Source organism: Paroedura picta, chromosome 4 (assembly GCF_049243985.1).
Source record: "Paroedura picta isolate Pp20150507F chromosome 4, Ppicta_v3.0, whole genome shotgun sequence".
NCBI lineage: Eukaryota > Metazoa > Chordata > Lepidosauria > Squamata > Gekkonidae > Paroedura > Paroedura picta.
The window spans coordinates 127,794,841-127,809,570 of record NC_135372.1 but is presented as its reverse complement, the minus strand read 5'-3'; the positions used below and the strand labels follow the sequence as shown (position 1 = coordinate 127,809,570).

Below are 14,730 nucleotides of genomic sequence, written 5' to 3'. Positions count from 1 at the left end.
AAACATACCAGAAGACAGAATCAGAATACAGAATTACCTTGACAGGCTAGAAAACTGGGATAAAATGAATTTCAATGGTGATAAATGTAAAGTTCTTCATTTAGGTAGGAAAAATCATATGCATCACTATAGGATGGGCTAGACTTGTCTTGGCGGTAATATGTGTGAAAAGGCTCCTTAGAAGATGGAGCAGTTGTTTTCTGTTGCCCCAGAGGGTTGGACCAGAACCAATGGGTTGAAATTAATTCAAAAGAATTTTCTGCTAAACACCCGGAAGACATTCCTGACAGGTAGAACGGCTCCTCAGTGGAACAGGCTTCCTCGGGAGGAGGTGGGTTCTCTTTCTTTGGAAGTATTTAAGCAGAGGGTAGATAGTCATCACCCAGAAATGCTGACTTCATGAAGTTAGGCAGATTGTGAGCAGGAAGGGGTGGGCAGGAAGGGATGTGCCAGTGTTTGTCTCTTGTGGCCCTTCCTCGCATACCCAGGGAATTACTGATAGCCACTGTGGGGTGGGAGGTGAATTTCCTCCAGGGAAGGCTAGATTCTAGAGATTTGGGGGGGGGGGGATAACTTGGGCATGAAATTGAGGTCACTGTGCATGGGCATGTTCCTGCACTGTGCATGAGCTTGGACCAGATGACCCTGGAGGACCCTTCCAACTCTATGATTCTATGATATTTCTCTGTGCACAGTTTCTTTACGGGATCCTACAGAAGCATCAACTGTCTCAAGATTATCTAGGTAGGGACCAAGTTTAGACATGTTTACAACGCTATCTTATTTGTAAGTTTGCTGAGTTTAGAAACAACAACAAAAATCCAAGGAAGTTCCTAGCAGTAAATCTAGCAGTAAAATGTCGAGTCCTTGTATGGCTAACAAAAGCCACAGAAGACAATGGATAAGACATGGTTGTGGATGTGTTTGGGGTGGGTTGGGGTCTATCTACTAAGGGTGTTTTCTTTCTATACTATCAAAAGTATATGATTCTGTACATTAAACACAAGAAAAAAAAATTGATGGTGATAATGTTCCAGAAGAGACAAAATGTCGATAGCAGCTTAATTTTTTTTAAAGGAAAGGAAGAAGAAATTAGCTCTCACACATCTGTCAGAGCTGATAACTTTAATTTTCTAATGGTTACTTACTTTAAAAACCTAACATTTGCGGTGATGCAACTTTCACTCCTCTTTAAATGGGGTGGAGAAATCTTTTTCTATATTTTGATGTACATTACAATGCACCTGTTGTATATATGCCACAGCTGACGGGTAAATCCATGTATATTTTAATCATAGCTACAAATCCCAGGCAACTGTTTCAACACAGAAGGCTGATGGAAGACGTGCAACTTAATATAACTAAGGGGGTCAGTGTACTCCAAGCTGCAAATATAGTGTGCTAGAAAATAAAGTTCTATGCCAAGGTATTCAAAATATATGCCAAGAAAAGCTGAACTATACTCATGCATATATATTTAAAAAAATATTATTACATTTATATCCCACCTTCCTCTGTGGACTCAAGGCGGGTCACAAAGTCCCCATAAAACCCCCACCCTAAAACAGCATTTTCCCACAAAGCTCAGATGGCAAGATCCCCCCCCCCACAGTCCTCTGACAAGGGGGTGCACCAGATGCAATAGCAAAACCTGAGGGGGGCCCACTGATCTTATTGACCCAGCCTCAACCATAGACCCGGCAGTCTATTAGGCATATTAAACTGAATGCATTAATTTATTCCGCTTTTGTTTCTTTATTTATTTCAGTTGCATCCTATACCGCCCTGCAAAAATAAATTTGGGCCTATCCCAAGTTATTTTCACAAACCCTGTGAGTTAGATTATGATAAAAGGGTATATAACTAGTCTAAGGTTCTGGACTACAATTAGCATTGGTTCCAAGTTATAAGAAACCTGACCTAACTACAGCCACACCTGCCCTGTAACAACCAGACTAGGCTGCTGTAACATGCTTTATAAGCAACTGCTATTCAGAATCTATAAGTAGGGGAAAATGTCACTGCAAAACTTTCCTCACTGGGATGCACTGTAACCTACCACTACTTTAGATACACAAGCTGCCAGCTTTGTTTCTGGGCTCTAGTCAAGGTACTGGCTTTACTTCAATCATCACCTCTGTGCATCAACCTCTCTAATTTGTAATGCTAATGGAAATGATCAATGGGAGCTGGTATCAGTCCGAGATCCTCAGAAGGCTTTTTCAGCTATCGCCCACAAATTGTGGAATTCCTCTTCTGGGAGCTGAGATTGGCAGCATCCCTACATGTATTTCTGAGGAAACTGAAGACATTCTGGGAGGTCTCTCAAGCAGCCTGGTTTGCAGAAGTCCCTGGATGCAATCCCTGACATCTCCCCAGGTATCAGAAGGTGTGAAAACCCTCTGCCTGAGACCGGGAAAATTGTTTGTTTCCACTCAGCATGGACAGTACTGATCTTGACTGACTAACTGGTCTGATTCAATATGACACAGCTTTGGGTGTGTTCACATGCAAAAAAAGACAGCTTTTGGTGCTTTGCAGACTCTTGTTACGGAACCGCCTGATGGCATGATGAATTTTAGCTGGCAATGTTTTTACTGTGCATTTTAAATACATTCCAATCTCCGAGTTGCTTTGAGGATTTATATGGGTGGAAGGATGACATGTGTACTAAATACGAATCTCATTATGGGTGGGATAAAGTACTATCCACAACATGGAGGCCCCCTCCCCCCATTCATTGACAGCTGGAGATTCTGCTCAGAGCACATTCGTAATGCTGTGGCTGAGCATTACCAATATACTTTCTAAGTTATTTCCCTGCCACTGCTTTTTATGATAAAAAGTAAGGCTGCAGACTTATACCAGAGACATTCCAAGATGCTGAATTATCCCCTTGCATATAAAACCCAGTGCTTAAATAGCATAAAGTTTGAACACACACACAGCTCACAAGGTAATCATTAAGTCAATAAGAACTACAATAAACCTTGTTGTCCATTAATGGTCAAGCCTTGGAAGACATTAATTTCAACTAATTATATCCTAATCAAAATTTTGAGGTAAATACAAGGTCACAAAACCCACACAATGATTTCTGGTAACAATTTTATGGTTATAAATAGGCCATTCAATAACACAGGAGTTAGCAATGGATTATCCCTAGTGGCGATTAGTTGTGTTACTGTACTGCATCCAATTAACACTGTGCAATCTAACCGTGTCATTAAAAAGCTCTCTTGACCTAAAAGGAAATGTGGGGTATAAATATTTTAATAAGAAAAGTAAATGAATAGAGTCTTCACATAGAAGCAATAGCTACAACACTGTAGATCTACATTTCTTAATTCCATCCTTAGTAAGTTTCAAGTTATCACCATCTCAAGGGTAGTCAAACTGTGGCCCTCCAGATGTCCATGGACTACAATTCCCAGGAGCCCCCTGCCAGCGAATGCTGGCAGGGGGCTCCTGGGAATTGTGGTCCATGGACATCTGGAGGGCCGCAGTTTAACTACCCCTGTGCTATATGCTAAACAAGTTACTGAGCATGTATTATTTTGCAACATCCTAGGACTTCACAGATATTGCTATTCATATTTTTTGTGGGGGGAAAGGGCCAATGCACAAAAGAAAAATTGAGCTCCCCACAGTCAACAGGATAATGAGATATCTGCCTTTTGAGAACCAACTCTCAGAAGCATGTAGAAGTCCCTTGAACGGAATAAACTCTCTCTGTGTGATGTGTCATACAAAAAACGTAAGAGAAGCCTAGAATTATTGGGAGAGGAATGCGAAGGCGACTGTAAGCCGCTTTGAGCCTCCTTCGGGTAGGAAAAAGTGGCATATAAGAACCAACTCTTCTTCTTCTTCTTCTATTGCCTTTTTCTGCCAGTCTGGCCTTCTCATAGTGCAATCAAAATAAGAGCCTCTGTTCAGTCAAGGAGAGTTCAGGCTTAATTTGATCTAGGACTCAACTTATTTGTCTTTTTGGCAGCCCGGGATGTTAGTAAAACTTCCATCCAATACCACATTTCAAATGAATAAACTCTTCCTGTCAGCTTTATTCATTGCCAACTTTCACATCCATACACAGTAATGGAGAATACTATGGCATGAATTATCTTGATCGAATACTCTCTATAACTATGTATATAGACCGCCAACAAGAATTCAGATTTAATAACTACATTTCTTTCCTTCCTCTGTGCAGTCTACACATTGAGGCGGGGAAAATACAGGAAGGCTTGTAATCCTGCTTCCTATGGCTGGCATTTTTTGTGATTTAAGGGGGGAAAAAACTTCCCAAGTATCTATTGCCCAGAAATCTAACACAGGATTTACTTGACAATAAACAGTGACCTTCAACTTATCCAGTGCTAATTACAGTAAACACTGGAGAAAATCAATATGTGTACAAAAATTATACTGTAAAAAGGACCCAAAGGCACATAATAAAGTAAAACTTTAATGGGCAAGAAACAAAGCTAGGCATATTGTGCTCATCAATAAACTTTGCTGGTTAACTTTGAGCCAGCTATGCAGTCCCTTAACAAACCATTCCAAAGGCTCAGCATCAAGCAAATTCAGTGTTTGTAAAGGTAAAGGTATCCCCTGTGCAAGCACCGAGTCATGTCTGACCCTTGGGATGACGCCCTCTAGCGTTTTCATGGCAGACTCAATACGGGGTGGTTTGCCAGTGCCTTCCCCAGTCATTACCGTTTACCCCCCGGCAAGCTGGGTACTCATTTCACCGACCTCGGAAGGATGGAAGGCTGAGTCAACCTTGAGCCGGCTGCTGGGATTGAACTCCCAGCCTCATGGGCAGAGCTTTCAGACTGCATGTCTGCTGCCTTACCACTCTGCGCCACCAGAGGCTCTACCTTTACCTTAGTGTTTATAGGAAGGGATAAAATGTTAAAATGATAACCTTACTAGACTTAACAACTCCATGGCAATACACATTTGGAATGCTACTCGCCCAGCATCACATCTCGAAAAAAGATATCCTAATTCTGGAAAAGATGCAGAGTAAGGCCAAGTGAAGAGTTCAAAGTACTGGAGTACCTCCCTGTGAGAAAAAGCTAAGAAGTTTGGGGTTTTGTCATTTTTGAAAAAGAGCAAAATAAAATTATGAAGGAAGAGAGTAGAGGTTTATTTTCCCCTTCCTTTCATAAGCTTAGAACTTGGAGTCACTCAATGAAATCAATTCTTATGTATGTTCAGGGTAGACAAAAGAAAGTGCTTCTTCACACACATACAAAAGCAACTTGTGATGAAAGCTGCTAGCTTAAGTGGCTTAAAATTACGATAAACTCGGGAATCTATCAATATCTAAATAGGATATCGATATCCAGAAGCATGAGACAGGGTGGTCTCCCCCATGCCTTGCTTCTGAGCTTCCCAGAAATACTTACCCAGAAAAAAAGACTGCAGAGCTACTCAGAAAAAAATACTTTGCTCCATGCCAGCAGGGTTGTTCCTTGATTCTTAAATTATGTAGTGTCATCATACCACATGCCTAATAACTTACAGAATACTTCATACAGCTTGCAGTCATGACGATAAATAGAAATCCCTCTTCATTTAAATTACTAAGATAAAATCAATGTGTTTTTTACGATCATTCCAGGCAACAGAGCAATCCCACAGGGTTATCAAGGCAAGAGACACTTAAGAAGTGGTTTTCCATGGCCTGGTTCTGCATGGTCGCCCATCAAAAGACTGATCCTGCTTAGTTTACAAAATTTGATGAGATTGAGATTGCCTGGGCTATGCAAATCAGGTCCTCTAATCAAATTTAGGTGCTGCCTATAACCAGACACAGGACATAAAAGGATGAGAATTTTACTGAATAAAAAACCCAAGTATTTGATGGAAGATTATTTAATATGCAAACAGTGCAAATGTCTATTTCTTTGTTACAGTGATGCCAGAAAGAGGTTTTGTTTTGTTTTTTAAGTATACAATTCTGGAAGAGTTTGTTCTCTTAGAAAGAGTTGGCCAAAGTACTGGGTTTAAGTATACTTCTCAACATTTTGTAGTTTTTAGGAACAAATTTGCATGTGGCATTTCAGTCTGGAGAGGATGAGTCACCCTCGCTTTGAACAAAAAAAAAATGATGAATTCATTTTAAAAATAAGAACCCATTAAAATTAACACTGGAAAAGTTACAGGCAGATTAGAGGGTTCCTTTCAAAATTAATGGGTCCCAAACCTCTCTGTCCTTCAACAGATTCTCACACAGATTTTTGAGATACAAGTTTCCAAATAACACATGTTTAGTTTCTAGTTTCCAACTGAAAAAATATACGCATTCCAGGTCTCAATGCTGATGGTCAGTAGTAAATTGTGGCCATGAGAAACGAAATTACAGTTGTACAATTTGTGCCTTTAATCTTCTAAAGCAGGGGTAATCAAACTGTGGCCCTCCAGATGTCCATGGACTATAATTCCCAAGAGCCCCTGCCAGCAAATGCTGGCAGAGGCTCATGGGAATTGTAGTCCATGGACATCTGGAGGGCCGCAGTTTGACTACCCCTGTAAATCTAAAGAATCCAAGCTCTCATTTTCCAACAAGGCCAGCTTTTACTATTATGGATCGTTCCATGTATGATTAAGTCCTGTACAAACTGCTGTCAGGACTGCATCAGAAGAGTGAAATGTTGTTCATAGTCAATTTTGTCCTAAGCTTTAATGGGTTTTTTGTATATTTCAACACCTGTGCCCAGAAAAGAAATTAGCGTAGTATCAGTCAGCATTCCAGCATTTTAAAACCATAATCAAGCCTTCCAGCACTAAACGGTGCCAGACATACTCTTCACGTCTGAGAATTCCTACATAACACCCTGTGGAGATCACTACCAGCTCTTTCAGAAAGTGTTGTAGGTGATTACAACTTACAACAGTATTACTGAATACTGCACATTTCACAGGACTTCTGCATTCAAAATTATCTTTGCCATTGTGATACCTGAAAGATGAAATCATTGCTCGGGATTCTAAGGGCTTTGGTGGTTGCACACAGATTACAAGTTCCCTGCCTCTGTATATTATGTACTGATAATTTCCCCTTCAGAGCATCAGAAATCTTTTTACCACTCTTATCTGCAACTACAGTTGGAAGCTCTCTTAATATCTTACTTCTCGTCTGCCCTGCCTCACCCCCCCGGATAAAATCTGTTCCACATAATATATTTCTGGTAAGGCTTTGGAGGAGGAGCGTGTCTCATGGCTTAAATGCCACTCAGCGCTTAACACCCACTCAGGGCGGCTGTCCCGCCTCTGAGTGCCTCCTCCTCCAACTGGCTTGCCTGTCTGTCCAGCGGCCAGCCAGTCACCTTCTGTCCCCCACCCCTGACCACCCTCTTCTCTTGCACGGCCCTCTGAGGCTTGGAGGCTGCAGATCCCTGCTATGTGCGAGCTGCCCCTGCCAGTGAGTTCCCTAACAGCTGCCTGCAGCCTTTCCAGGTCCACCCCAATCTAGCGCCCGTTGTATTCCTGAATGCAATGGCCTTGGTCCCTAGTACCTACATAAAAGGCCAGGTCAAACATGAAAACTTTCCCTATCCACCAGCTATTGCTCAATACCTCTTCACCTTGAGTGAATTCTCTTCATTCTTAATGAAATACTAGAGATATTTGTGTGACCAGTATGTCAATCATCCACTCCTGAGATAAGAATTTTCTAACCTGTGTGTGCCATTAACAAGGCTTGGCAATGCATCACATACCAGGGTTCCTATTTAGTCAGTGTATTATTCTCAAGGCTACACACCAAAGCTAAATTTCAGGGAGAAGGGTCTTAGGCTAGCCTTCACCCTGCCATGCTCATATTAAATATATATATATATATTTAACCTTCTGAGGGCAGCATTTTGTCATGGGAGCCTTCCCTTGTAAGACACAAATTTTGCACCTAATAAGTAGTTTGCAAGAATGAGACCCCAGGATCCTCAAGAAAAGTGGCACGCTACTGAAGTATTTTTGTAAAGATGCTGGTCCAGGCTGGAAAACAGACTGGCTTCCTTGCTTTAGTCCTGGGCATCCTTCCCAACCTCTGATGCCCTGGAGAATTTATGGCAAACCATCTGGCACCCAAATGCCAAAGTACTTCCACCGAGAACTCCATGTCATATTCATTTTTGTCACACCATGTAACAGGAACATGAAATGAATATGTGATCCTTCTCAGAAAGAAAAAGAACAGGTTCTTTTGGGGTTTTCAACACTGTTTTTCAAAATACTCAATTTTCATTGTTTTGAAAGACTGCTGCTGTTCTTGGTTGGCTGCAGTTCACCAATGTCCAAATGGGAAAGGAATAAAAGCGCTTCAGTTCTTAACAAGCAGTTCCAGAGTACGAATGAAGAAAGGTGGGATATAAATACAACAAAGCACGCTAAAATGCTGGCACTATCCTTGCAAATCGTGAATCATCAGTTGGCTATCACGGGCCAGCTGCTTCCAATGCCCGTAAAGGTAATGACCATACATCACCTCCATAGGTGAAATCAATGGCAGTTATTCACTGGAGGAAGGCTCAGCTGGATCCAGGCATGATGGAAAAGTGAGAGCCAGCTTGGTGTAGTGGATAGGACTGTGGACTTCTAATCTGGTGAGCTGGGTTTGATTCTGCGCTTCCCCACGGCACACTGCCACCAATTGGCCCATTTCTGGAATTCCCAGAGAAACTCCCAACATCCCTTCTACACTCCCATTTAAAGGCCCTGCCTTTGGCTCACACCTCCTGCTACACAATGATTTTGTTACCACAGGGACAGCTTCCCACACTCCAGTTTGGTGTAGGGGTTAGGAGTGCGGACTTTTAATCTGGCAAGCTGGGTTTGATTCCCTGCTCCTTCCCCACATGCAGCCAGCTGGGTGACTTTGGGTTCATCACAGTCCTGTCAGAGCTGTTCTCACAGAGCAGTAATATCAGGACTCTCTCAGCCTCACCTACCTCACAGGGTGTCTGTTGCGGGAAGAGGAAAGGGAAGGCGAATGTAAGACACTCTGAGACTCCTTCGGGTAGAGAAAAGTGGCATATAAGAACCAACTCTTCTTCTTCATCAGTAATATCAGGGCTCTCTCAGCCTCACCCACCTCACAGGGTGTCTGTTGTGGGGAGAGGAAAGGGAAGGTGACGATAAGCTACTTTGAGACTCCTTCGGGTAGAGAAAAGCAGCATATAAGAACCAACTCTTCTTCTTCAGTAATATCAGGGCTCTCTCAGCCTCACCTCCCTCACATGGTGTCTGTTGTGGGGAGAGGAAAGGGAAGGCGAATGTAAGACACTCTGAGACTCCTTTGTGTACAGAAATGTGACATATAAGAACCAACTCTTATTCTGATGGCCTCATTCACCAAAGGCAGCTGGGAGCTTTACAATAAGCTACCGACCAGCCCCCTTGCCTTCTATCCTATGGCAAATGAGAATCACCAACTGGCAACACAGCAGAAAAGCTTTTGCAAACAGTTAGACAGCTGGTTCTTTTCTGACCCTTGATATGCCACACATGAATGACAGATACGTGGGAAAGTGAGCTTGTGTAGGCTTGAAGCTTTTGTGGATGTCCTAGCAAGTCTACTTTAAGCACGCCCTACCTGAGCTTTAAATTAAAGGGTATGAGGACCCCCAAGTGACTTGACTCGCTAACCATGAAAAGCTCTGTTTGACGTTTTGCAAGGCTGTAAGGCCTACGCTATAATAATCCAAGTTGTGCAATAATTGTCATTTGTCTATGGAATATTATTGCCTTTGACTATGGAAATCAGTCAGGCTTCGCATGATTTCCAACAGCAAAGCAGAGCAAAAAATAAATCACCATAAAATGTCACCGTATCTAACATCTTGCACAGAAGAACAAATATCTTGCACATCCCAACAGAGGTAATGTTTACACAACAAGGTTTTTCTATAGAGAGCTGATTGAAGACATGTGGTTTGCATCCAATGAATAACTTCTTCCTGTGCCAAAGTCTCTGTTATATAGCACACTTTCCCTTATGCTAGCACTTCTGTTTGTGCATAGAATCATAGAATAACAGAGTTGGAAGGGTTGATCTAATCCAACCCCATGCACTATGCAGCACACTCACATCCCTATCACTCATCCACTGTAACCTGCCACCCCCTTGAACCTTCACAGAATCAGCCTCTCCGTCAGATGGCTATCCAGCCTCTGTTTTAAAATTTCCAAAGATGGAGAACCCACCACCTCCCGAGGAAGCCTGTTCCACTGAGAAACCGCTCTAACTGTCAGGAACTTCTTCCTAATGTTTAGACAGAATTTCTTTTGAATTAATTTCATCCCATTGGTTCTGTTCCATCCCTCCGGGGCAAGAGAGAATAACTCTGCTCCATCCTCTATATGGCAAGAGTGTCCAAACAGGGTCCTTGCACAAAGAAAAATGAAAGCAGAAGAGGAAGCCCACTCCATAGCAGAGATGATTCAGCATGCACAAACTTCATCCATAATCTCCAAGCCATGCTACTTAAGGCCAATATTACAACAATGGCAAAAAAAAGTTCTAACAAAGCCACTCTCAATTATACAACTTGTAAGAAAAAAAAACTCACCCTAATATTTATTTAGTGCCAACTATATCGTGGGAGATGTTCAGAAGAAAACAACCAAACAATTCCTGTCAAGATCATTTACAGATTGGATAAAAAGCTTATCTAAACGGCAGCTTCCCTTTTGTGCTGGCTTATGCTTTGGTAACAAACCAGGAACAGGAAAAGAGAGGCATAATCTGAAACGGACTTTTGTGTAACAGTCCTTTTTTGAGAATCACCTGATGTCATGCTAGTCTCCACACGGCCATGTCTGAACTAGCAAGGATCAACAAAGGGATTTCCACAGGTTATGACTGAGCACACCCAGAAAATCCATTTGGGACACCTGAAGAAGGGCTAGAAAGCCAAGAAGAAAGCAAGGGATGGCCCACTGCCTGAGAGGACACAAGAAAAAGGAGGCTACAAGCAGTATAAAGAGACAACTGAAAACTGGCTTGATGAAAGTGCACAGACTAGGCAAGGGGAGCTGTCCCAACCCTACCACTATGCAACTCCAAACCAATACAATGAGTGGAACATGCACACAGCCCAACTAAAGAGCCATGCAAATCTGAACACATAGTTTTGATGTTTGTGGACTGATTAAAAAGGAAGGGGGTTGTTACACTGTGAAGCTAAGCTATGATCTTCTCCATCTAGCAATGTTGAGAGCTAAAAAGTCTTCAGGTCCATGGTATACTAAAATACCAATGTGTTCAAGCCCATGGGTGTTTTTGCACAGAGCTAAACCAGAGAGCTGTGGTTCTAGAGCAGCGGTCCCCAACCCCCGGTCCGTGGATCAGTCGGTACCAGGCCGCGGCTCCTCCTCGTCCTCCTCCCCAGCTGTTGCCTCAGGGGCTGCCCTGCCACTGGCTCGCCTTTGGTGCTCTGCAGCGGCCACCATGGCTGGGGCTCCCCCTTGGCGTGGCACTGCACATATGCTGCTGGCAGCGCCCCCCAGTGGGCAGCAGGAAGTCAGGGGCACGAGCAGGAAAGCAAATGGAGCTGGGGCTCAGGTGGTGACGTCCCTCGGCAAAAGACTACCTACTCCCCCCGGTCCTCAGTAGAATTGTCAAGCGTTGACCGGTCCCCAGTGATAAAAAGGTTGGGAACCACAGTTTTAGAGAATATGTACATTTTAAAGAGATTAAGGCCTGCACTGTGTTCCTAAAAACACCCACTGTGCCATTTAATAAGACCCCACAGAGTTCATTAGCAATACTGTACGAAGCACAATGGAGCAAAAACACCAAAAGGAAAACAGTTGGTTTATCCAGTTTCCTTAATTTTGCTGATATGATTCACCATCTGAGCATTACCAAACACTTTAGCCACACCAGCGTAATATATTATGCAAAGTCATATTCTGGGTATTTTTGCCAACACAATCTGTTTCAAGAATTAGCAAAAAAAAAAAAAAAAAAAAAAAGCAACTCCCCCACCCTTAATCTGAATCAAGTAAGCACATCCCTATTGAACCAGTTTCGCAAAAGGTTTTCCTCATAGCATGACTGAAGGCAAAAAAAAAATTGATTTTGCAAGTTTTCCATTCTCCAAAATCCCCATGGCAAGGGATAAACTCATTCACCTTCCCTACAGAGTGAATAGCAACAAAGCCCAATCTCAAATATTGATTTAGCCTGGCAGCATATGAACTGAAAACCCATCAATATCCATTAAAATGGAGTTCACAAAACTCCAACCCAAAAGAGAGACCATCAGAGGGCTCGGTAAGCACCAACCCTGTCCATGTTGTTCCCCCCCCCCCAATAATGTCAATTCACAAAAAAAAACAACCTTGAGGCAGCAGAATGCTATAACAGTCACACTATGTTAAAAGATATAAAATTAAACCTTAGAACCAGCCCACTTTAACTCTGTGCATCACCTTAGATTAAGGTGACCCGATTGTCCCACTTTTGGAGGGACATCTGGGGGCACCTGGCAAATTGTACTTATGTTGAAATTAAAAATATATATTACAATACTATTTTTGCGTTCTATGTGTTCTATGAAACTTTTTGTTGCTCCATATAGACCAAATTTTAAATCAAGAAACCCCCCCCTCCCCGGTGAATGGTGTCCCACTTTACCAGTGTTAAAATCTGGTCACCTTAGGCTAGATATGTGTTCTTGTAGTCTACCATCTACCATCTGTAGTTTATTTGGAGGGAAACACAGCCCAGGAAACTTATTAAAAATACAAGCAAAGAAAAACGGTCTTTCTTCAACTTTAGACAAATGCTGGTACCTTGAAGTAAACAATCTCTTAAGTCAAAGTTGTCATGACTGACAATCCCTACTAAAAGAAAATCCATTTACAGGATTATACCCTCCCCTGTCAGAAATAATTCCCCCCCCCAAAATACTAAGATCATTCAGACGCCAGGTCACAATTCTTCTACCCCTTTAAACGGCAGGGAGGAGAAAGCCCACTGGGGCAGCAAGAGGCCGCATAAAAATGTCTGTTGAACGGAAATGCTTGGGAATAATACCCAGCGCTCCCCCAACAGATCTCTTTAGCAGTTGTGGAAGGACGGAAAGGCAGCTTTAGGAAAAGGCACAGAAAAAAAAGGCCATTCAGGGGAGACAAGCATGCACAGAAGCAGCCCAAATGGGCAGCTCTCTCTGCCATCAGGGGGAGTCAGAAAGGATTAGGATTATTGTTTTCCCCAAGCGGAGTGAACGGATAAGTCCCCCTGATCATTATAAACCAGCTCCAGGGGCTCTGTGAAGAAAGCTGTTAATTAGAGGGGTAAGTCAACCTGTGGTCCTCCAGATGTCCATGGACTACAATTCCCATGAGCCCCTGCCAGCGAATGCTGGCAGGGGCTCATGGGGATTGTAGTCCATGGACATCTGGAGGACCACAGGTTGACTACCCCTAAGCAAACTGCACACAAGGACGGGGAGAGCTACCCAAGCCTCAGCTATATGGGAAAAGCCTGGAGAACTGAGGCCGAATTCCACCCCGAGGGGACTGGATGAAAGCAACGCAGCAGCCCTGCACGCACGGGAGCCATCGTGCCTACAACCTGTGTGCAAATGTACACATGCTCTTATTTCCCCCCCCCCCTTCCGGGCATTTCTTGAGCCGCATCGCTTCGCGGGGCACATTTCGAGCCTGCCGGTTTGCTTTCCCGAGCGGGCTCTTTCTGAGAAGCCACCGCACAAGCGGTTCCCGGCGCCGGGGCTGCCCTCCGGAGCCGGGGAAGAGCACGCGGCAGGGCCCCTTCTCGCCGCCGCGACACGAGCGCATCGAGCGGGCCGCCTTTTCCTGCTCCGCTCTCTGACAGGCAACCCAACACGCTCTATTTTTAACGCGGCGCATCCTCTCCAAAGCGAAAGCGCCCGCCAGGCCACGCCAGGCCAGCCCGCTCCGTCGGCGAGCGCGGGGCTCCTTCGGCAGAAGCGGCGGCCGAGCACAAAGAGCGGCCGAGGACGCCCCGGAGCCGGCGGCGGGCGAGCCAGAGGGGGCGCGGAGAGAAGGCAGGGGCCCCGGCCGGACAATGGGCCAAGCGGCTGCCCTCGCTCGTCTCCCCGGCCGCCAAGGCCCGCCGCCGCCGCTGCGCCTCGCCCGCCTTCCCTGCCTTCCCTCCTTCCTTCCTTCCTTGCGGCGCGGCGCTGCTCACCTGGTAGATGGCGGCCCAGCTGTCGGCCTCGTCGAGCCGGTGGAACTCCTTCTCGATCTCCATGGCCCGGCCTGGCCGCCCCGCGCCCCAGCCTCGGCCGCCGCGACTCCCGCGGCTGCTCTGCTTCCCCCGCGAGCGCCGCCGCGGCTCCTGCTGCCAGCCCCGAGCCCCGACGACGACGGCGCCTCCCCGCGCCTGGCGCCCGCCTCCGCCTCCGCCCTGCCCCGGCCCACGGGAAGCGACGCAGGCCGCCCGGCCCACGCGCCTTCCGGGACGGCCTCCGCGCCCAGGCCGGCCAGGGAGGGAGGGAAGGCCGGCCTCCGCGCCCGCCGCTGAAGGGAAGGGGAGGGAGGGAGGCTTCTCTTCCGAAAAGGCGGCCTGGATTCCAGCGGCTAGCCGTGTTGGTCGGAGGCAGCAGGACAAATCCGGGGTCCGCGGAAGCGTGCTCGTATTTCCAGTAAACTTTGTGGGTCGGAACGGTGGAGTCAAGATTTGTTCCCCTGGGAGAGAGGCCGAGCACCATGAGCACGAGCAGAGGGTTT

The 14,730-nt window shown here is 45.1% G+C and overlaps 1 protein-coding gene across 1 annotated transcript in view; it reads right to left on the bottom strand.

The window, feature by feature from the left end:
* PTPN1 (protein tyrosine phosphatase non-receptor type 1) overlaps window positions 1-14,410 on the bottom strand; it is a 90,265-nt gene extending 75,855 nt beyond the window's left edge. Inside the window, exon 1 of the mRNA XM_077335605.1 lies at window positions 14,189-14,410. Within this exon, the coding sequence (XP_077191720.1) occupies window positions 14,189-14,251 (63 nt within the window). The 5' untranslated portion in view covers window positions 14,252-14,410. The remainder of the gene's footprint in view (window positions 1-14,188) is intronic.
* Between the last annotated feature and the right edge of the window lie 320 nt (window positions 14,411-14,730).